The following is a 22,122-nucleotide window of genomic DNA, read 5'->3' as shown; positions in this document are numbered from 1 at the left end:
AGGACACACACAAACACAAATTGGAAACATCATCAGAAGTTGAGAGTTCATGTTGAATGTGACCTCTGGCAAATGAGAAGCCAACGGTGAGTTAACAGCATCAGGAGTTCATCAAGCCGTTCTCGGGACTGCTCCGTGTCTCAGGTGGCGTCGGTTTCGCTCTCTCTTTCAACATCATCTGTCCTCTATGAAATCATTAACCTGGCAGGTGTGAGGTGAGTCTCGCCCACTGTTTTAGTAAGCTGCTGTCTTCTATCTGCGGGGAGTACAGAGGGTCACCGCAGCCGGCTAATGGCCATGGCCACAAAGTTGGAAGCTGGCCCATTAGAAGAAGCCTCCATCATTAGGCCCAACTCACATCCACGCAGCCTGACCTCTTGGTCCCACAATGTTTATTAGCAAAGTTTTGGCTCTCAGTTAGAGCAATTAGGCCCACCATTCATGGTGACCTTATCCATGAGATGAAAAACACACACTGATTGTAAATAACACCAGGCAGTTGGACTGAATAGAAAGCTGCTGTATTAATGACATTCTCTGCAAATGTGTTCCAGTAAGAAAATGTTCTCTAGAAAATGGTGTAAAATGTCAGCAAGTGATGTATGTCCGTCATTGGACACAGAACATTTAGTTTTCATTAAGACTTAAATATGTACACGATACATTAATGGGGTTCAGCGGCGGCGGCGTGCTTCACTGTATCTCATCCTGATGAATTAGCAACTCAGCACACAGGGGTAACAAAAAGTGGGGAGAAGAAAGGGAGACATTAATATGTGTCGTGGGGGAGGAACTGACAGTAAAGTGTCTTTCTGCTGAGATTGGTTGGTACGATGTGATGTAATAATAACCCTGACCCCAACATCTGCGAGCTTCAAGGATGATGAGAAGGATGGCTGAAGGAGGAGAGGAAAGAAAGGTCATCACTAGTTTTGCTGTTTCATTATGAGAGATGCGGCCTCCCGTCCTCTCCTGCAGCACAGGGAGTGATGGAGGCGGTTGTTAAAGCGTACTCCGTCAGCCATATTAGATTCAGGGCAGTAAATTAATATTACACTCCTTTTAAAGCAGTTTGATTTCGGGATTTACTGCTCTCCCCTGAGTGTTGCTGGTGTAAAGAGGTTATTTCCCTCTTTTCGACTTGGTTCTGCGTCCTCTTTCTACTCCCACCACAAGGCTGATGTGTTTAGAGAGAGAGAGGGAGGCCGTGTTTGTGGAGGCAGGATGTATGCGCTGCAGGCAGGCCTTGTGTCATTCAGTGTTTCTGTTGAGCATTTTTCAGCGAGATGAAAACTTTTTATTTACACAAAGCAGAGATACCTTTTTCTTGTCCTCCTACTATATACTTTGGAGGATTTAGAATGCCATCTAGTATATATATATATATATATATATATATATATACATGTGTGTGTGTGTGTGTATATATATATATATATATATATATATATATATATATATATACATATGTGTGTGTGTGTGTGTGTATATATATACTATATATATGTATATATATTGTGTGTGTATATATATATATATATATACATATATGTGTGTGTGTGTGTGTATATATATACTATATATATGTATATATATTGTGTGTGTGTATATATATATATATATATGTATGTATATATATATTTATATATATATATATGTATATATGTGTATATATGTATATATATATATATGTATATATATATATATATATATATATATATATATATATATATATATATATATATGTATGATGTGACTTTAGCTGGATGGTTGGCTGTCAGTCATAGCCAAACCCCCTAATTCTTGCCCCTGTCTTGCCTGATTTGGGCAGAGTGAGAGTCCCGGTTGAGGAGTCGTATAACACTGTGTGAAGAGTCCCAGTCACTCAGGAGGGATTTATGTCCGCCAGTCCATCAGCAGTGATTTTAAAGGACCGTGATTAAGAGCTGGAGTAACGACATGGACTTTACTTCCCATCCGATCCAGCCAAGAGCACACGAGGCCAAACTCTGTCACTGCCAACGCTGCTTCTGTCTCCTTTTCACTCCGTCTGTCCATCTGTCTTCTTCTGCCTCTTACATATTCATATGTACCAGTTTGAATTCACCAAGGACACTCTTGCTGCATTAGATGTACTGTATTTGTCTGCTGCGTTTTCACTCAGTGGTCCAGGCGTCTTGCGTTTGGGACAACTTGAAAACTTGAAAGCTTCATGTTTGGCATCCTTCTAAAATCTCTCTCTCTCTCTCTCTCTCTCTCTCTCTCTCTCTCTCTCTCTCTCTCTCTCTCTTTTTCAAGGTTCAGAGCATGCCGCCACAGCAACGCTTCCTGCCGCCTTCTCTGATCTGTTACCTCACTTCCTGGTAGAACCTGAGGATGAGTACATCGTGAAAAACAAACCTGTGACTTTGACCTGCCGCTCCACTCCGGCTACCCAGATCTACTTCAAGTGTAACGGCGAGTGGGTTCACCAGGACGACCACTTGATTGAGCGGAACGTGGACCCGGCTACAGGTACATGCCAAACCATCACAAATTGGGCTGTTACCACCTATTGTTTGATTTTTTTATTTCCCCACGTGTGTGTGTGTGTGTCTAGTATGACTTGGTCGATTATTATGTAAAGTATTTGCACGGTGAAGCTAACGTTTGCAAATTGCCAATGATTACTGTGCTCTGTCAAGCTCTTGGCTCATCTTCCAACCTATTTAGCCTGCCAGTGTCATGCTAAGCACATTGGTTTCAGTCTCAGAAATCTTCCAGATCACCTTGGAGACCTGTTTGTTTTTCTCACATTTGTGTTGCAACCCCCCACCCCTCACCCCTCATTGCCGCCTCCATCATCAGTGTCATAAACATGCATGGCACTGATGTGGTGTGATTCAGGAGTGATCTGCAAATTAAAAACCGCCCATTCACAGCCTGACAACTGAATGACTGGGTTCCTCGGTAAACAGGGACTTGCGAATGCCCACTCGGTTGCTTTTTATTTTATATATCTACAATAGCTTTTCGTTCATGTAGACAAAAAAAACACACACACAAAAGGAAGGTGTTAAAAGCACAATCTGAAGGAAAATCTACACTTGGCTTCCGTATTTAGATAAAGAGCTCTCTGTGCCAACATTTTAATCCATCTGCTCTTCAGGGTTTGGAATTAACATGCAGCAGGCAGGACTTTCTGATCTGGTTTACCAATGAACTCACGTTTGACCACACTGACGCTTTGATAGGTGTGTGTGCCAACCTGTCCACTCCTGTGTCTGCACTGTTTTTCTTTTTCTTTTCTTTTTTTTTTTTACCCCAATAAAACAAAAACAAAAAAAACATGATTTTTGGGATGTGTTTTTTCTTTTTGGAAACCCACAGCTGTGTGTGACTTTGAGGCATGGCGAGTGATTTAAGCTTCGGCAGCTTTCTCCTCATAGCCGAAGAGCAGAACAGAAGTCACAGCAGTAGTTAAGTTTGAAATAGGGCTGTATTTCCGTCTTGTATAGTTTGTGTCACTCCTTTGTGAGTGCGATGACAAAAGGTGGACATGTCACAACTGTGCTGTCACTCACGCAGGCTCCATTGGTTTCAATTACGTTCGTGCAGTTTTGGGTTCGGGTGTCATTTTTTGTGAAAACTGGTAAGACTATGAAAAGCATTATTCTGTTTGAAGATGGTGGAGTGAACGCACAAGGGAGAGCTCCTGGATTTTGTTTGTCAGTGTAACTTTGGTATCCGTTACCCCCCCCCCCCCCCCCCCTTGTGGTGTTGTTCCATTAACAGTTTCCCTCTCACGGTTTCTCACAGACTCCTCAACCCTCAAAGATGTTGAGGGGAATGATACAAATGAAAAGCTTTGCCTAAAGCAACAATCCTGAGGGATAAAGAGTTTGAGCTTGTTTAAGCTCTGAGCAGCAGCTGAAAATCTCCTTGCTACAGTACGAATGATGGTGATTTAGAGCTTCTGCAGCCCATTACATAATAATACTTAAAGATGCTTTTTTTGTTTTAGCAAATACTAAAAAAGGCTCCTGTTTTATGTTGTTTGATACATATTTATTAGGCACGCATAGCCGAAACAAAAAAAAACCAAGACTTAATTTGCCAGTGAACCGCAAGTTTTTGAAAACAAAGTTTCATGCGTCTGACTGTGCAAAGACTGCTGGCACCAGTGCAGCTGTGACTATAAATGACAGCAGAATGCAGTAGACTTAATTTATTCCTGCCATTGTAAATGGGTATGCATCATTATTTTTAATAGTTTTTGTAACAATCATTGTAAGGTAGTAGCACGTAGCATGAACTGAACTGGTACTTTGTATTCAGTGCTAGGGCCCAAGAGTACTTTTTATTTTCTCTCTAGCAACAGAAATACTGGAGGGGACGTGTTGACTGCAGTGCAACTTTAAGACATATTTGGTGTTGGACCAGGTGTTAGCACAGGTCATACATGTTGCCATGGCCAACATTGCATTTTGCATTACAAATTTAGGATGCAAAACCAAACCGTAAAAAAACAAAACAAAAAATAAACAGTTCAATACACAGCTTGGATTTCATTTGCACACAAACCGCCATATTTTTCATATCCATAACGCTGCACCGGATGCTTGCCAGTTCTGTTAACGTCTAGAAAGACAGAGAAGAATATTAGCACTGGTGCAATGGCAACCATAAATGTTTGAATATACCGAAATTTTTTATGGCATTTACTCATTTCAGCTCTATGCGAGTATTTTTTTCCCTGTTACATTGTATTAACCAAAACTGTGGAAATAAAATTCTATACAAAAACATTTCTGAACCGTCGCACCCATGATACAGCTATCGCAGAGGGTGACGTCTGTAAATATTTTAAAAGCGCAAACACATTTTTGGTTCCCCATTGCTCCGACTGTGTGTTGGACTTGTAAAAGTTGCAACAATGAATTGACATAGGACTTTACTTTCTCTCCAGGTGTGCTCCGGCACTCGGTAGTAAGCTAGTTATTCACCCAGTACCCTCAACAGTAACTAGTTCATTACCTCACTCCAGTGCGATGGGTTACTTCTGCTAGAAAGTGGTGGATGCACTTTAGATCCGGGGAAGAAAAAGCTGTTAAATTACAGTAAAATTCCATGTCAGTGCAGTAAACCGGGTGGTCTTGGCTGTCCAAGCCTTAAAAACCTGATTCGACCGGCCCACTGAAATAACCCCAGTTCAATCAATATGGTCTCCATTCCATCCGTCAACACTAGCGCTCAGTGGTGCGTTCACTTTGGCTCTTTTCTCTGACACGTGTGTGTTTTATAGGGTTTGAAAAGTTTAATTAGATTCTGTTGATGCTGAATGGGTCGCTCCATCTCTCTCTCTCTCTCTTTGTTCTTTTTTTGGGTGGGGGTGTTAGATTTGTACTTTCAGTCTAAGGGTTCACAAAAACACATCTAGTGGATATGTGTATTAGAGAGGCTTGTTCAGATAAAAATCGATAATCAGGAAACAAGCTGGTGAATGCTTCTGCCCTGACTCAAGAAGATTCCCCAAAGATTCCTGAACCTGACAGTGACCCTGAGAGGAGGAGCCACACTCACAACCACGATCTGTTTCTAAAGAAGAACATAATGTTGCGGTAAACTAGCTGAGATTATTACACAGACAACATTAGCCTGTCAACCTTTAATGATGATTATTTGTCATAAACTGTAGTTATGAGCCCTTATCATCAGCATTCAGATAAATCTTTCTTTCTGGCTTGGCTTTCACACTCACACACACACACACACACACACACACACACACACACAAAACTACAGTAGTGGGCTCTTTAGTATCCATATGAAGCTGTACGGCTCCCTCTCATCGCCCCAGCATCAGTCTGCTGTCCCAACCTGTTTCATGTATATGTGATATGTGTGGGGCGATGCACTCATGAAGGACACATGGATGTCCAGAGGTACGAAGGCTCTGAGGTACCAGCATTGATCGCTCAAATACTTGTGCTGTTTAATGTCAGCACTGCCCTGAGGAGTTTACTGATGGTTCCCTCTAATCCCCCTTCCTGCTAGAAAATCTGAAGAGCACACATCCAGCTGTAGTAAAGCTGCGTGTGTGAGTGTGTGTGCGTGTGCACGCATGCATGTATTTGCATGGCTATTTCTTTTCCTTTGTGTATCTTGAAAGTTGAGATATTTTGGTCAGAATAGAGTTTGGATGCACTTCAAGGTTAAGAATTTTATTTGGGAGGTTAGTTGTGATTATTGGTAAAAGCATCATGTCAGAGAGTGTTCTCACAAGGCTAGGGGTGTGTGTGAGCACGCGCGTGTGCGTGTGTGTGTGTGTGTGTGTGTGTGTGTGTGTGTCAAGCTGTCCTCTCACCCTCAGCGTCACAGTCACGCTGGACTCTAAACTCATTCATACCTGTTGCCAAGCAACAAGACTTCTGTCACACCAGAAGCTGCTCGATACCAACATCCTGCCTCGAGGAGGGAGAAATGAGAAGTTTGGACGTCCAGCCAAGTTGTCAACAATTGATTGACAATTTAAAGCCTCGTTCCACCGGCTAGAAAACCTTCACCTCCTCAAAATAGCTGCTGAGGAATTTGGAGAATTTTCCCACCTGAGTCAGTTGTTTCCTCTGCACACACTTTGAACACAGTTGTTGCTGATTTACCTCCAATAAAAGAGATGTAAAAGCAATGATCCCTTGTGACCAGGCAGTATCAGTCAGAGATAAAGGCCCTGGCTTTATTCGTTGGCACGTTCACACTGATTGGGATTCGAACCGAGGTCCTTGATTCTTTGTTATGTAAATGAAGAGCGGGGCTTTAGATTCAGTTAATACTCTTGACTGGAAGAATAAAATACTGGCAGCAGTTAAGTTAACACATGTCGACAGCAGCTGTATTTGTCTTTGTTTTCAGTGTCTCATGAACAAGAGGCCCATTGATAATAAATCCCACACTATGTTTAGACATTGGATTAACATGCATCCTGACGAGTTCACTGTACTAAGGACACATTCAGTTGTTGTCTGAGCCTCACTGAAGATCAAACAAAACAATTGATGGTCCTGATTCCTGGAGTTAAATAGCATAGTACCACACAATGCTCGATGGTGGCGACTGCCTCGTACACACTGAAGAATAAACCCAGCCTAGATTTGGAATTCCTCCCTCTTTTCCTCCTCTAAACCTGGGGAAAGTGAGGCTGCATCCTGCCGTGTAAGCGTGGATGGTTGGGTTTTCTGTTAAAACAATTCCACGAATCATCACAGCACAGTGCACTGCTGCAGTCGATCGCTCTCTCCCGTACTGCAGTCGTGGTAATCAAATAATAATCTAAATGAATCATCCAAACAAGACAGTATTCCCTCAAATAGTATTTTAATGTCTTTGTTCTAATAAGTTCACGAGCTGGTCGACACGTCCAGCCAAAAAATCAACAAGATAAATCCAATGTTTCATTTTCGCAAAATTTGAGCAAATACACACAGATGTGCTACTTATCAGAAATACAAATTGCCGCGTGTTAACATGTTGTTTAGAAGAATTCGGGCTTTATAAACGGACATGAAAGTGGTGTTCATTTGCATACAGAGCATGGATGTGAGATTCGATCACTCGTGGTTCCTGGTGATGCACGTACAGACACATTCTAATGTCATGCATGTGTAAACATAATAAGATCAAGATAACTGTGACACACAATGAATGAAGAGGCAGAACCTATCTAAAACTATCAGAAATACAGATTCCATTCACAACGAGCGGTTCTATAGTAAAGAACTCATAGAACGGAGCTGCTGTCCCTGAACATGTGCCAGTGTGGATTTTCTATTTCAACCAAGGACAGCAGCTCAGCCTTTGGACCTACAGGATGTTCTGATGTTGTGTGATTGGTTTGCAAATGTTTCTCAAGCCCCTGAGTCACAGAATCCTGCCGAACGCACGGCGGTGCATGTTGGATATCAATTAGAATAGATCGGATGAAGCTGTATTATTAGCAGTTTTATTAGTTTATTATTAGTGAGCCAGGCTTCACTGAAATTAAAAATCTCTGTTGGTGTTTTGGCCAAATTTGGCTGCCATAACAATGAGCTACTCAGGAATAATTACATGAACCGGGCCAGAAAATCAGAATTAAACAGCTACGTGATAATAAAATCGTGTATGTAATTTTTAATATGGTAATGGAAATATTTAATCCTAAAAACATTTTTTTTTTAAAAGAGAGCTGTCTGAAAGCTGTAGATCGAAATACTATGACTGATGCAAAAAAAAATGACTTTATGACACTGACAGATTGATATTCTAAAAGAACAAAATAAAATGCTACAAAAGAGAGCTCCTGCTTTCTGCAGCAATGATTTTAATTCACAGAGAGACCAATTTTTGCAATTTTTGAACTCGGCGCAGAAGGTTCCAGGCAGTGGAGCAGCATGCATAAGAGCTCTTTTACTCGGTTCAAGACGCTTATAGTATCAAAGATAAAGATTAATCACAGTCACAGCATGGAGCGGAATACGGCTGAATTTGAAAGATGTTGCTCGAATACAGAGTGACGTTTGTCATTGCTTCAAACTGGACTGAGCCATATGACAGTTAATCACATTCACCATAAAAATCATGAAATGAGAGTCTCCTTTTATGGGGAGGAAATCAAATCATTTCAATATCTTGATTTTGAAATTTAAAAAAAAAACATCGTGTTTATTAAATTTGAATAAAGCGTTGAGAGGCTGTGAGACATCAGTTGAAAGTCAAGCCAGACTCCCTGTTTCTGAATGCATGGCTAATCACCAATGCACTTGAAGCAACCTTTAATCTGTGCTATCTGCGCCGAGAAAACCGAGGGATTCCCACAGTCCTAATGACATGCCGCATGTTTTTATTGCTAAAATATATCAAATCTGAAAACAAACTGATCAAAGCGAGTTGAGCTGAAATCGATAATCCCTTCACCTTCACACGGCGGAGCTGGGTTGAAGTAATATCTGAGATGTGGTTGTTTCAGAGATTAACTGTTCTGGCCCAGCACAGCAGAGGCAATATTCAGTCGACTCCATCCATGTTCAGTCCCAGCAGACTCTAGCAAACGTCAAACTAACTGCTAGGGTTTAAATTAATAACTGACCCGAGCTTGAAGTGCAGATGTGTTTCAGTCAGACTGCTCAGTATTCAAGGCTCAGAGGGTAGAACACATGACATGTGGGTAACCACCTATAACAGACACGACCTATGCCCCCATCAGACAGCTCTGTTTATTGGAATTGATTCAGAGCAGGAAAGACAAAAGAGCTGCTGCCGTCGACTGCGTGTATCACAAACAGAGGTCCAACCTGAGTTACATTGATTTCAAAGGTCAAACTGTGTTGGAGGTTTCGCACAAGGGTCGATTTTTCAATGAGAATTGTACCACTTGGGCTGCAAACTACCAGTGCAGGACAAATGAATCTCATTGGTTGTAGGCGGGTTGTGAGGTGGTTCTCACAAATAGCTGTTGTTCTTTCAAAGGGATGAAGTTGAATCTTGTTTTTATGTGCATCGTAATGACGCTGATGGTAAATGATATAGCTTATCTGTGTTGTAGCATGTGGCAACACAGATTATTTACAGAAGGAAATCATAGGCATGTTACTTGTGCACAGTATACAAGATGAAATAACCATGTGCTGGACAGAGACGACATTAGAAGACATTTCCGACAATGCAGTGCAGGAGCAACAATGACGAAACAAACTGCAGCTGCGGTGAGACTTTTGCTTCTATTTAGGTTTTAAACTGTGTAACCACATGAAGTTTGGAACTTGGCACTATTTTGGCAATAAGAAACAACGTCATGTCATTGAAATTCTGCGCTTTGAAGCGATTAAAGATGAAATTGCTGCTGTCAAGGTGAATTTGGCAGATACTGAATCAACTAATCTCAGCTTTGAATGATGCAATTCAGGTGGCTGCCTATGTGAAGGAAGAATACCACTGACTGACATGAGAGTTACAGAAACTAGAGAGGTGAACTAAATTCAGTGCTGAAGCAAAGCGCATGTTCTCACATTCATTTGAATGATGGGGTAGTGCCTTCTAGCTCCAGGGGTTTGGGGCAGCATTAGTACTGCAGCCCAGAAAAGTTGAACCAGAGTCAAACTCTGGAGAAACGCAAACTGAGGTCACGTTGCAGAGGTTGATCGCCTAAGCTGAAGATCAGACCAGCGGACGCCCACAGGAAGAATCAGGGTTTTATCATGTAGCATTGTCCTTTTTCCCAAGCAACAGAGAACATGGAAGACAAGACTGATCACTGTCGTGGCTCCGTTTCCTGAGCTATACAAACCTGCCCTGAGGAAGTAAATAAGCATGGAAGGGCATGACATTTTAGTCCTACTCGAGGTAGATTCCCATTGAGGCGAAGTTTGTGAGATGCTACAGTTTCACTCGTACTTGAGAAGTGCATTGAAAACAGACCACAGTTAATTCACACAAAAATTGTTGGACTTAAGTAAACATACACTATTTGCATTTTTCGTTCATAAAGTGTTTGGCTTCACATGCAGCAAATGTTTTTATTTTGTTATCCGTCCCCTGAAAATGTTGAGTGAATTTCCCGCCCATTTTCTACCCGTGAGTTTATTGATATGCCCCTGTCAGAGGGTGTGATTCAGGTCCTGTCTGAATGGTCCTGACCTGGGAATAACCCATGTCCACAGACTTGGTTTGTATTGACAAGACAAGGATGGAGCATTGATCAAATAGCCCAAGTATGACTGTGGTCACTGGTTTGAAAGAGGTGTCAGAGTTACTGACACTCCTTTGTGTGCTTGCACACTTTCAACCCAAGCCCTCAACCCCCCCCCCCCCATCCACACACACACACACACACACACACACACACACACACAGGGTCGCTTGTTTTAAAGCTCCTTTGAACATGGCAAAGGAATGAGATGTCACAATTTGTCCTTCCTCTCCTGGTATCAATGTCTGCTATCGACCCATCCTCGAGTCTATCGGTTCTCATTACCTGTCCTCAGTAACTTATCTCAATTTTTAGAGCCATGACTGCTTCCAAAGCCCTCTGCAGCTTTCCCAGGTCATCCTTTATGGAACGGGAGAATGTGAGATGTCTGGCGAGTGTTAATAAAGACATATTCCCTACGAACAAATCAATGCTGACAGTGTGTTTGCATAGATTAGGAGATCCTCCCGCGCTATGATTTCTCATCAGACACATGATGAGGAAAGGGAGATTGGCATTTGGGCAGAGAATTGTTGTATGGGCCAGAGTGATTTGATTGTATTTGCATTTCATCTGCCAGCATTGATGGAAATGATTTTGATCCACTTGCCGTCATTGTCGCGGCTGCTGCTGCTGCAAACCCTCTCAGGTGGAAAATACATGCATTCCCTTTTCAATAAACCTCAGCAAGTGCCTTCTAACGAGGAGGAGAGACGATATTTTCACTGTTGATTGAGCCGGTTTTCGACAAGACTTCTACAATGAAAACAGAAAAATGATGAAGAAAATAATAAAGCCCAACATATTTGCCTTGTACTTTTATGAAGGCGTTTTTTTTTTTTTTTTAGACTGTAAAAATAACTCTCCCTTTTCGTAATAACTCCCCATATCACATTGAAGCTGTATACGGGACTATAACCCTGTCCTATAACCCTCCCCTTTATCAGCACCTGTTCCCCATCAATCCTTTGAAGTCTAAATACCGCCGATGACGTGGTCGATAAATCTTTTAAAACCATCTATCACTTTCAGTAACTAATAATGTCTTACAGCACCATGGGGTGAACCCTGTGCCTGCACACCAGCCAGGATTCATTTGTATAAAATATGTATTTTCTGATTGACTGGATCCAAGATCATAATGTGATGACATATTTAATTTCTGATCTAAGGGGGAGATAATCTAGGCTTAGCTAAAATGATCTGTGACCTTTATTTTAATACCTGGATACGTATCCATGGTATTAGAGCAGCCAATCACCTCTCGCGTCCCGTTTATTACATTTTCTCTTCCTTGCTCATATATAGACATTGATGCAGGAAGGTGCTTTACGTTTACAGGAGGGAAAGCTGCTCCCCGTCATTGTGTTTTGTCGTGTTTAAGTGAAATCAGGACAGAGGCTTCCTAATAGTGCTGGGGCTGCACACAAGTGATTAAACATCATCTGTAATGGAATATTGAAGAACGGTTCTGCTGCAATTCAAGCAAAACCCGATAGGCCTGCGAGCAATGATCTAATGAACTGGAGGAAATACGAGAATCATGGGGAAGAGGACAATGTTGCCCTAAATGAATGAAATGGCCTTGCACCACCTGCTGCGCATCGATCAGTAGCCAAAGGGACTAATTGATAACGCATTATTAGCTGCTACCCCATAATGGGACTTGTATTTCATCCTGTCCTTGATTGCAGGACAGAGGGGGAAGGATTTGGCGATAAGCTCAGCAAAACAGATGGCAAGGTGAATTGTTCCCGTTACACATCTGCCAACTCGTTCTATTAGGCTTCTCAGGCAGGTCAGCACTCTGTGTGTGTGTGTGTGTGTGTGTGTGTGTGTGTGTGTGTGTGTGTGTGTGTGTGTGTGTGTGTGTGTGTGTAGCCAGACCTTCCTCATAACCCAGCAACATAAGAGTAAGAAGGTAAGAAGGGAGCCCAAGTAGATTTTGTCAGTCTGTTTTTGTCTGGCCTTGAGACTTTAACTTCAAGTGTACGTGTGTGTGTGTGTGTTGTGTGTGTGTGTGTGTGTGTGTGTGTGTGTGTGTCAGTGGATGTAAGCATGAGGCCAGCAGAAATATAAACAATAGTAGCACCAATTGATCTCGCCCATTTATTGTTTAGCATGTCTTATGTGTGTATTTGGTGTTCAGAAGGTCTGGTCCTTTGAATTATTTTTTTAAATTGATCTTGACATGTAGGAATCATGAAATGAGAAAAAAATAACCGTAATTAGTGGAACAAAGTGTAACAATGATAATAACCATTTGTAGAGCAACAATGCAGGCGTTCCAATCTCCTACGCACTCAGCCTTTGTCCTCCCACCAAAACAGATCCCACGTCAGCCCCACGCTTTGCTTTTTCCAAAGTAATTTCTTATTTGTCACTCTCACAAAAGCAGTGCCCTTGCAGAAAGTTGGAATGCATTCAGCAATCTAAGTAGTTCTTTCTTTCACAAAGTTATTTATTTAACTTGTCTAGTAAAGACATGTGATCAATACAGTCCCTCAGTCCTGAATTAGTAGTTTCTGTGTGCTCTTCAATTGTGTGTGTGTGTGTGTGCGTGCGCGCGCACACGTGACACAGGTTTGTATAATCATATTGAATTTTCCAAATGATGGCAAAGTCTTTTCTGCTTTATATTGTGTTTCATCTTTAGATATTTCATGAATTAAACCTGTTAAAAGAAAAAAGAAATATATTCAAGTCTCTGCTTTTTCATACAGCTCGGACTCTACGTGTTGAAAATATTTGCACAGTGTGTCCTAACGGGTACATCTGAATAAAATGTGCTCTGTATGCTGCAATGAAATGTAGCCCATACATTACTGGGGCACTTGTCCTGTGCTTGTGCTGAGAAAATAGAGGCCAAGGTTGCAAATGTGCTCGGATTTCACAATGTTACCGTTTTACCACGGTGGGGTTCAGGTTGGACGAGAGAAGAGCCGGCAAACGTCCTCCCCTGTTTTGCTTTTGATTACAGCCGATGAACTTTGATATTTTCTTACTCTACTCTTTTACTGTAATATAATTTTATCTTCCAACTCACCTCCGCATCCCTGGGAAATGAAAGACGTGGATGTTATTCTTGACAGAGGTAGAGTGAGTGGGAGTTTGCCGTGTCAATCAGCACCTGCTCCCCTCAAATTCGTTTAAAAATAGTGGGAGCTGGGAGGTGCAGTGAGGGAGCTGACAGCTAAATAGTCCGTGGAGATTTTTGATAGGCAGAGGAACTCGGTGGCTGACAGTTAATGCTTTGTGTGTTTGGCCCCAAGGAGATTTTCAGTATTGGTATTTTACACACTCTTCATACAAACATCAACTCACCGTTCTCCTCCTTTTCAACTGGAAGCTGCAGGGCGTCCTGGGTGGGGGGGAGCAGGAGTGGGGGAGAGGGGAGTGGAAGGACTATTTTTGCAGAAGAGAGAAGAATACCTTGAATCTCCTTGTGGAGTGTTGTGAAAAATATGAAACAGAGCACAGAAAATGTTCTCGAGGAAGTTTCATAAGTATAAGGTGAGCTGGTGGAGGGGGGAGCTCGAAGCCTGTCTACTGTATCTAAGATTTATTTATATAAAAGTACATGTAAAGTAGGAAGCCTGCTGGACGACATGCAAACAAATGCTCAGTTTTCTGCACTTCAACCATCTTGTGGTCAATGTGTTGACCACAAATGCACAAAACAGAAAATACAGGGTTGCGCGTGTGTGTGTGTGTGTGTGTGTGTGCGTGTGTGTGTGTGTGTGTGTGAGTGTGTGTGGGAGAGAGAGGGGGGGGGGGGAGAAACCATTTCATCAGATTGTGTGTTCAATGAGGGGTGCTGACAACAGGAGCAGCAGCGGTCCTGGTCTGGGAGCCATCAGGAAGCAATCTTGAGGATTTTATGTAATGGACATTAATAATTCATTGATTCACGTTGTTTTAGAGGAAGGATTTGTTTTTGAAGACATTCAAGATCAATGTGAAGGCAAATTAATGGGTAGATTTAATTTAAAACAATTGAAGTTCTTCGACCTCTCACAGCATATACTTGAATTGAATAAATATCCTACTGGGGGGGTTGTTCGTGGCAGCTAAGAAGTCTCCTTTTTCTACTTTCTGTCACCTTTTATGATAACATATCGAAAAGTTTGGCACTACTTTTTTTTTACCAGAAGCTCCAGGACATTGTGATCAACGCATTATCACCATCTGAAATAAAGAAATAGGACTCCAACTCCACCTCCAAACATCCGAAGCCTCTGGTATCTAGACCAGGTTCTGGGGGTCCGCTCTGTGCTTTCACTCCATTCTCTCAATTTTCAGCATCAGGTTATTTATAAAAATACACAACTCTCTGTCTTGCATCTACAGTATTAATAATTCATCCAGTTGCATTTGAACAAAGAAATTAATATTTAAAGACTCAATCTGTGTTCGGTCACGGCACTTCATCCCCTTATGTGTCGCATTAGAGTTTATTCTGGACTACACGGGTAAGAGAACCGTGCCGACTCATCCTCCAGGTGAACACTAGGGCATTAAAACGGAGTCAGATTGTATTTTCCAGCTGCTTTGTTTTAAAATGCAGCCATTCTTCTATTTCTTACCATGAGATACAGGCAGGAAATTACAGGAGGAAACAACTGTGTTTCAATTGACAGGTTTTCGTCCGCTGGGTGGCCTCCTGGTTGAATGATGTTTGAAGCTGGAAGTTTATCCACATTGAAATCATCCCAACTTGAAGAATTTGTTTTGACAACTTTTCAAATTAGAAATGTATTTATGACAGTTTACTTACAATTTTCATCCCAAAATACCTCCTTGCTCGTAGATGGTATCTAAAGTTCCTGTAATGGATCAGACTTATCCTAGGTATTAGGTTTTAATTGTTTTGTTATTTTACATGAAATGAGAAAAACTAGCTGCCATGATAAGGCTGGGTGACTTTCCAATAATATTACCATTATTTAAAACCCTTAATTAATGAACACGTATTGATGATTGGTTCTCTGTCATGGTCTGTACTGCAGGGTGATTGAAACACTAGCGCACAAGCACATTTTTTATGGCTGTTTTATTGAATATTTCACAGTTTAAATCAAAGTAAACATTGGTTGAAACAAAAACAACTTGTGAAAAAGTTCACATTTTAGTTTTAAAGTAAACGGCTTCCTAAAAAAGTTCTCTGAAAAAAAACCAGAACATAAAGCGCCTTCTTTCTCATTCTCATATATATATATATATATATATATATATATATATATATATTTTTTTTTTTTTTTTAAGTAATGTCATCTGTAAAGTACTTAATAAACCGCAGCTTTGGGGAGAGTTTGGATAGAATTAACTAACACACTTAGAGCAAGAGTGAAGGAGGGTAAGAGATTATTTTATCTAAATTATCTTTTTTTCGATATCAATAGCACATTGTCAGTTGATCGGAAGGTCCTGTGACATGATGCAGTAACTTTCAAACTAAACTAATATATGGGCTGTATTAGCATATCAGAGTAAAACATCTGAAAGTGCTGGTGGAATCATTGTGTTGAGTATCGGTTTTCCAATCAGTGTTTCCTCTGTATACATTTAACACAACAGTACTCCGATGTCCCCTTCAGGAGTTGGTCCCAAGAAACGTTTGTGTTTATCGCCCCCACCCCCCACCCCACCCCCACCCCCCCCCCCCCAACAGTGAGATGAAACCTCCGCGCTTGTAAGTTATGTTGCGTATACCAAGATGTTTTTATTGCTATTCTCTCCCTCGTGTACTTTAGGTGACAAAAATAAAAAGATACTATTTTCACTCTTATGAAAGACCAGCAGGGAGCCTCCTGAGTGTCTCAGTGGTGTTAGTATGGACACGCACGCATACTGACGGTTTCCTCATCATATTTCGAGTATCAGTGATTTTATTCAACCCAGCTACGGAATGAAAATTCTGAACAAGACGGTACAGATATATTGATATTCACCTTTTGGCCATTTCTTGTTGATGCTGGCTGGACAGTGGATAAGTGCCAAGGCAGCAAGAAATTGAATAGCTCGAAGGTATTTGTAAATATAGTCAAGGATTCAGAGGGATTCTTGTATATTGCACAAGTTTCTCTGAATAATTATTATAAATGCATTTTTTACAGGATATACTCCCAGAGCTAGAAAATCAAAATGATATCATTTGATTTTCCCACTGGTTTAAGAAGGATACTAATACTAACAGTTGATATTGGCTGCTATCGACTTGATATAAATATTTGCTGTGGGGGTACATAATAATATCAGCACATTATTGGTATCAGCAGATATTCGCCTTTTTTTTTTTTACCATATAGCGGCATCAATATTAATATAGGCCCGGCAAGCCAAGATCAATTTTGCTCGTTGTAGTTTAGATGAAACAACAGCGGGCAACGGCTTTACAAATGTTACTCTTCCGACTTGTTCATGTGTGGATATCCAGCAAGAACAAAATGTTCATGTTGTGCAAACTTGTTTTTGAACAGAAAATTTCAGCAAATATTGGCTTTTCAGCCATTCGCAGAACATCAGTGTATCAGATATCAGCAAAAAAAAAAATCTGACATGCCTAATTTGCTACTAAAGTAGAGGCCATGAGGTTGCAAACAATTTAATAGTCAAAAAAGATGCTTAATGTAGTTTCCATGATTGTAGCACGTCAGTTGGTGGTTGCCCGCTAATTAAAGGTGGTTGATAAAGGTGGTGCATAAGAGCATTGTTTACATTTCTAAACAAGAAGAATTGTGAATGTCAAATCACTGCAGAAATGTCTGAAGTTTTGCAGCAACACTCATGCAGCCTCCATGTTCCCCCAGGCTGTTTACTGAAAGCTGTTTGTTATTATGCTGAATATTTACATTCTCCCACACACCCTGATTTGATTACCTAAACTTCACTCTTCTACCACCAAAAAGCACTGCTGGCCAAAGACCCAGGAGGGTCCAACTGATCGTGAGCTGGGAGGAGAAAACCCTATGCAATTTGTATGGCACGGGGCGCTCGGCAACCAGATGGGAGCCGAGCTGACTTACCTGAAGCAGCTTTCCTTATTTACTTCAATGCCCAAGGCTATGTCAGACAAGGGGGAAAGAAACGTGTTAGGCCGAGCAAATTATCACGGCTTTCATGTGGCTAACGCTCTATCAGATCCTCCCACTCTGCAGAATGTAATGGAAGCGGAAGCAAAGTGCTCTGGGCCTTCACCTTTGACGTGTTCTCATTCGAGGTAGGACAAGGTGTGTGCGGGAGATAAAGAAACAGGTCCTAGTCACTCCCGGCCTGTAGACTGTGGCATCTAGCACATTCAGCTGGTGCCAATCATCAGTCAGGATATTGGATGGAGAGTAATTACAATGAGGACACTTTGGTAAGAGCGCAGTGGTAAATCACAGCTCTGCCTTCCCTGTGTATACGTTTGTGTGTGTTTCAGAAAAGGTTAGGCAAACTAATTATGAGGGTATGACAGTGTAAATAGAAAAATCCACTGCTTTGAATTAATATCCATTTGATGTAATCACATGTGACATTTCTACGGTGGCTTGAGCCCGGACATAAATGTGAAATTTATAAATTAGACGCAAATGTGATGTTTGAGCCTGGTGACACGGAAAAAGCTATTCTAAATTTTTTGGGCATCAATTCATTATCACTTTCCAAAGCTGTGAATACCTGTGCGACTTAAAAAAAAAAAAAAACAGGATTTGAGCATCAGTTGGGTGGTGCATTGTTGTGAGAGCCTGTGTTTGTGTGTGTGTGTGTGTGTGTGTGTGTGTGTGTGTGTGTGTGTGTGTGAGAAGGTAGTGTGGTGTTCTGTCAGTAATGAATATGGCAGTGAAATGTCTTGCTGAACTTCTCACTCGACTAATCAGGATGACTTTCAGATCTACAAAGATTTTCGCTCAAAATCTCAGCTGTGAAGATGTGATGTGAGTCACTGTGAGATTCACACTTAGTCACATGATTTAAAAAAAATTGTTTTAAATAAGAAACACGGTGGTCCACGGGATTCAGTAGTGTTTCCCTCCTGTCCTGCGCCGTTTACCCCTCTCACGCCGCCATTGAGGCTCCACCCGAGTCTCCTTGGAGTGGCATTGGACTGAGCCAAGTCAGATTGATTGGAGCACTACCTGCTCTCCTGTTTGTCAGCCATGAATAATCTGTAACGACATTCAGAGCATCAGCAGGGTCCTTGCAGCGTGCATTCATTGTGGAAAATGGACAGCTCAATCAAAAGAAGCTCTTGAAAAGCTGGTCATAACCGGAGGCAGAGCCTTGACCCAGTACACTGTTCCACTGACTTGAGTCGCAACCTCCCCAACATCCCCCTGAATGGGAGGCCTGACTGCAGCATTCCCTGTGAACTCAGGGCGCCTTTTTTGCCCCCCCCCCCAATCCCCCTCCTCTGTTCCCGTCTCTGTTGCTGTTTAATAGAGCCATGCTTCACTCAGAAGGCCACGTTATCCTTGTTAAGAGACGGACCCTGATGGCGCCGCCTGCCATTCTCAGCCCTCCACGTCAGCTAGCACGGCCCACCCATCACCCCACTGCTTTACATAGTAATTGAAGACTTGATGATATAGCAGTGATGGCCTTGGCTCTGGGACTCAGGCTTAACTTTGCCTTATTTACACAGAGAGAGGAGACTGTAGGGCAGGACCGGAGTGGGACTTAATTTCAGTCCTGGAGTTGCCTTCCACGAGGCCAGTGTGTGTGTGTGTGTGTGTGTGTGTGTGTGAGAGAGAGAGAGAGAGAGAGAGAGAGAGAGAGAGAGAGAGAGAGAGAGAGAGAGAGAGAGAGAGAGAGAGAGAGAGAGAGAGAGCATTGTAGCCTTAATATACAGTCTGCTATATTCAACTTTTAAACTACTCTGTTTATTATTCTGCCATTAATGACAAATGTAGCAGGTCACTAATAATATGTGGGGCTAAATAGTGGTGACACTGGAACTGATATGTCTATTTCTGGGTCTAAAGGGCCCCACCACCGCCAAATAAAGTGCAAGCAGAGTGAGATTGTGTGCGCTCATAGCTGGAGTTTATTACTGCCTCTTCTTCTTTGAGATGACAGCAAAGAGGGGACGTTGCCATGACTCATAATCTGCATTCAAAATCATGATAAGAATAATGGACTTTATTGGTATTGTAGCATTCAAAGAACAATTAAAATGGTCAAATAATACACTTATCAAAATAGAACAACAAGCACATTGTGAAACCCAGAGTACAAGAGCCGATCTGCTTTCCTGAATCAGATAAAACAGAAATAAACAACATAATTAAAACAAAGACCTGATTTAAAAAAGAAAGTGCATACTAAAAGTATCGGTAAAATAGTGATAAAGGAGAGATTAAAAACTGGTAAATAGATTATTCTGGAAAAGTACATTCTGAGGAGTGTGTTTTGTTTTTTTTTAAAGAAAGGAGAGTGAGTTTGCTCAAATAAGTTCCTCAGTGTTCCACAACTCCTGATCTTGACTCTGTCACCTTCAGTAACAAGGTGGCCTTCGAACGGAAAAGGAGTTGTGCAGGAAGTGGCTTGGGTCACAGCGTACTATTAATTCAAGTGTAGTTTGCATCATCCCATAGTAATCAAGATTCACAGAGATTATCATGATTGAGATAGGAATGCGCAATTGATTGAAGAAAAAAATAGTCTTGTTCTCTCCTCTGCTTTTGTTGATGACAGAATGTGTGTCGGTCTGACGTATCGTGGTGCAGCAGAGTCACCCCAGCCTGCAATTTCTAAGAAAACACCTTTGCTTGGTACCAGCATTAAATCGCACCATCATTGCACCACGGTTTCCAGTTAAAGTGGGAATAATGAAACAAGAGCGATGACTCTGTCTGATATTGTGAATCATATTATAATTACAGTATCGGACAAAAACAATTACATTCTTTTCCCAAATCTTTCAGCCGTAAATCGGAATGATGATTTTATAAGTTAAGGCTAAATGAACCTCTCACTGATGGCTCTTGTTCATTCGGGTGAACTGAGCGAATACATTCCCTTCGACAACAGCATATTTACACTAAAGAGACTGTCGGAGAACTGCAGTGTAAAGTAAACTCCATAAAAGCATTCACGGATCATCATGGATCATCAAGCCTGCTGCGTCATCTTCTAAGACATTTCTTTTGTTATTCTGGCGTTTAAAGCTCCTCTCCTTCTCCATCCGCCTCTCATCAGTCATGTAGGTGACCAGACCAGTTGTAATCTCCTGGGCTGTGACCGACCAGTTAGGGGACGTGTCTCTCTCACTCATCTGTGAAGGAGTCTGGAGGAGTCTATGATCTCTTTAAATTCTTTCTTACTTTTTTACCATCATCAGCTCTTCATGCACAAAAACCAGCTCGGCCCACTGGGAGTCTTCCCGTTTCCCCCCCAGCAGCCCCTCTTGGGCTTCTGCACAGCTTCATCTTGTGTTTTTAGACTGGTTTCAACAGTGTTCAGCTGTTTTTGACTCCTGTCTTTGTGTCGGGATTTATTTCATCCAGGACAGGTAAGGTAATTGGTCTGCATTGTTGCTCTCTTGAAAGGGAGCTCCGGACACTCAGCGCTGATGATGACATTGATGCCATCCTGTACAAAGAAGCCGCGCAGGAGGAAATGAAACACTTAGAACATGCCGCTTTTGACTGGTTGCCAGGATGAGCAGACAGTGGCTTCTTAAAAGCATTCATCTGTGATGTCTCTCCTCACCCATTGTGAACTGTCTCCCTTGAAATGGTGCATTCCCCTGATGTAAAGTCAGCCAACCCTAATCCCCCTATATCTTCTGATGAATCCCAGCCACACACAGTAGGGATGCCACCTAATTGAATTTCCTTGGTCACAATGAACACACACTCAAGACCTGCAAGTTCCAGTCCTTGCCTTTGATAAGCAAATGACCCCTATGGAATTGAGGTCACAGCCTGCGAAAACAAGAGTGAGGGAGAGAAAAATAAAGTCCTGCACTCAGACAAGCCCAATATCGACTCACCCGGGATTGAGTCCAGTGATGTTTACCCTGTGTGTGCTGAGCCCCTGTTGGATCAAGGAGAAATTCATGCTACAAGCGCACGCGCACACACACACATACACACACACACACACACACACACACGGACATATATACACAAAGATGTGCGCACTTTGTCACTGGATGATCGTTCATTGTTAAGTGCTACTGTACTTTGTGCATCTTTGAATGTATTGCATTTTGTCTTTGACAGAATCGAACACAGTCGAGGGAATTCTAGTGCCAGCTTTGTGTTCCAGTTGTTCTCTATAAATGTCTTTTGTTGTGTTCAATTTTCAAAAGACTTTGCAGAAAACACCGTCCCACCATAATAAAGTCAGTCAATTCACAGTCTCTTTCTGTACCTTTTGTTTATTTGTTAAATCTTAGTGATTCTTAACGAGAGTCTGTGGCCTCATATCGT

General features: G+C 41.8%; 1 protein-coding gene across 5 annotated transcripts in view; it reads left to right on the top strand.

Annotated features, from left to right (window-relative positions):
* The window catches only part of unc5a (unc-5 netrin receptor A), a 141,754-nt gene that overhangs the window by 71,833 nt on the left and 47,799 nt on the right, over positions 1-22,122 (top strand). For all 5 annotated transcript variants that reach the window (XM_086223196.1, XM_086223195.1, XM_086223193.1 and 2 more), the window contains exon 2: positions 2,299-2,514. In XM_086223196.1, coding sequence (XP_086079322.1) covers positions 2,299-2,514 — 216 coding nt within the window. The remainder of the gene's footprint in view (positions 1-2,298; positions 2,515-22,122) is intronic.

This window comes from Aulostomus chinensis, chromosome 13 (genome assembly GCF_037954235.1).
Source record: "Aulostomus chinensis isolate RoL2024-O1b breed Wild chromosome 13, RoL_Achi_v1.0, whole genome shotgun sequence".
Lineage (NCBI taxonomy): Eukaryota > Metazoa > Chordata > Actinopteri > Syngnathiformes > Aulostomidae > Aulostomus > Aulostomus chinensis.
The sequence above is the reverse complement of the archived record's forward strand: the minus strand, read 5'-3'. Positions and strand labels throughout refer to the sequence as shown.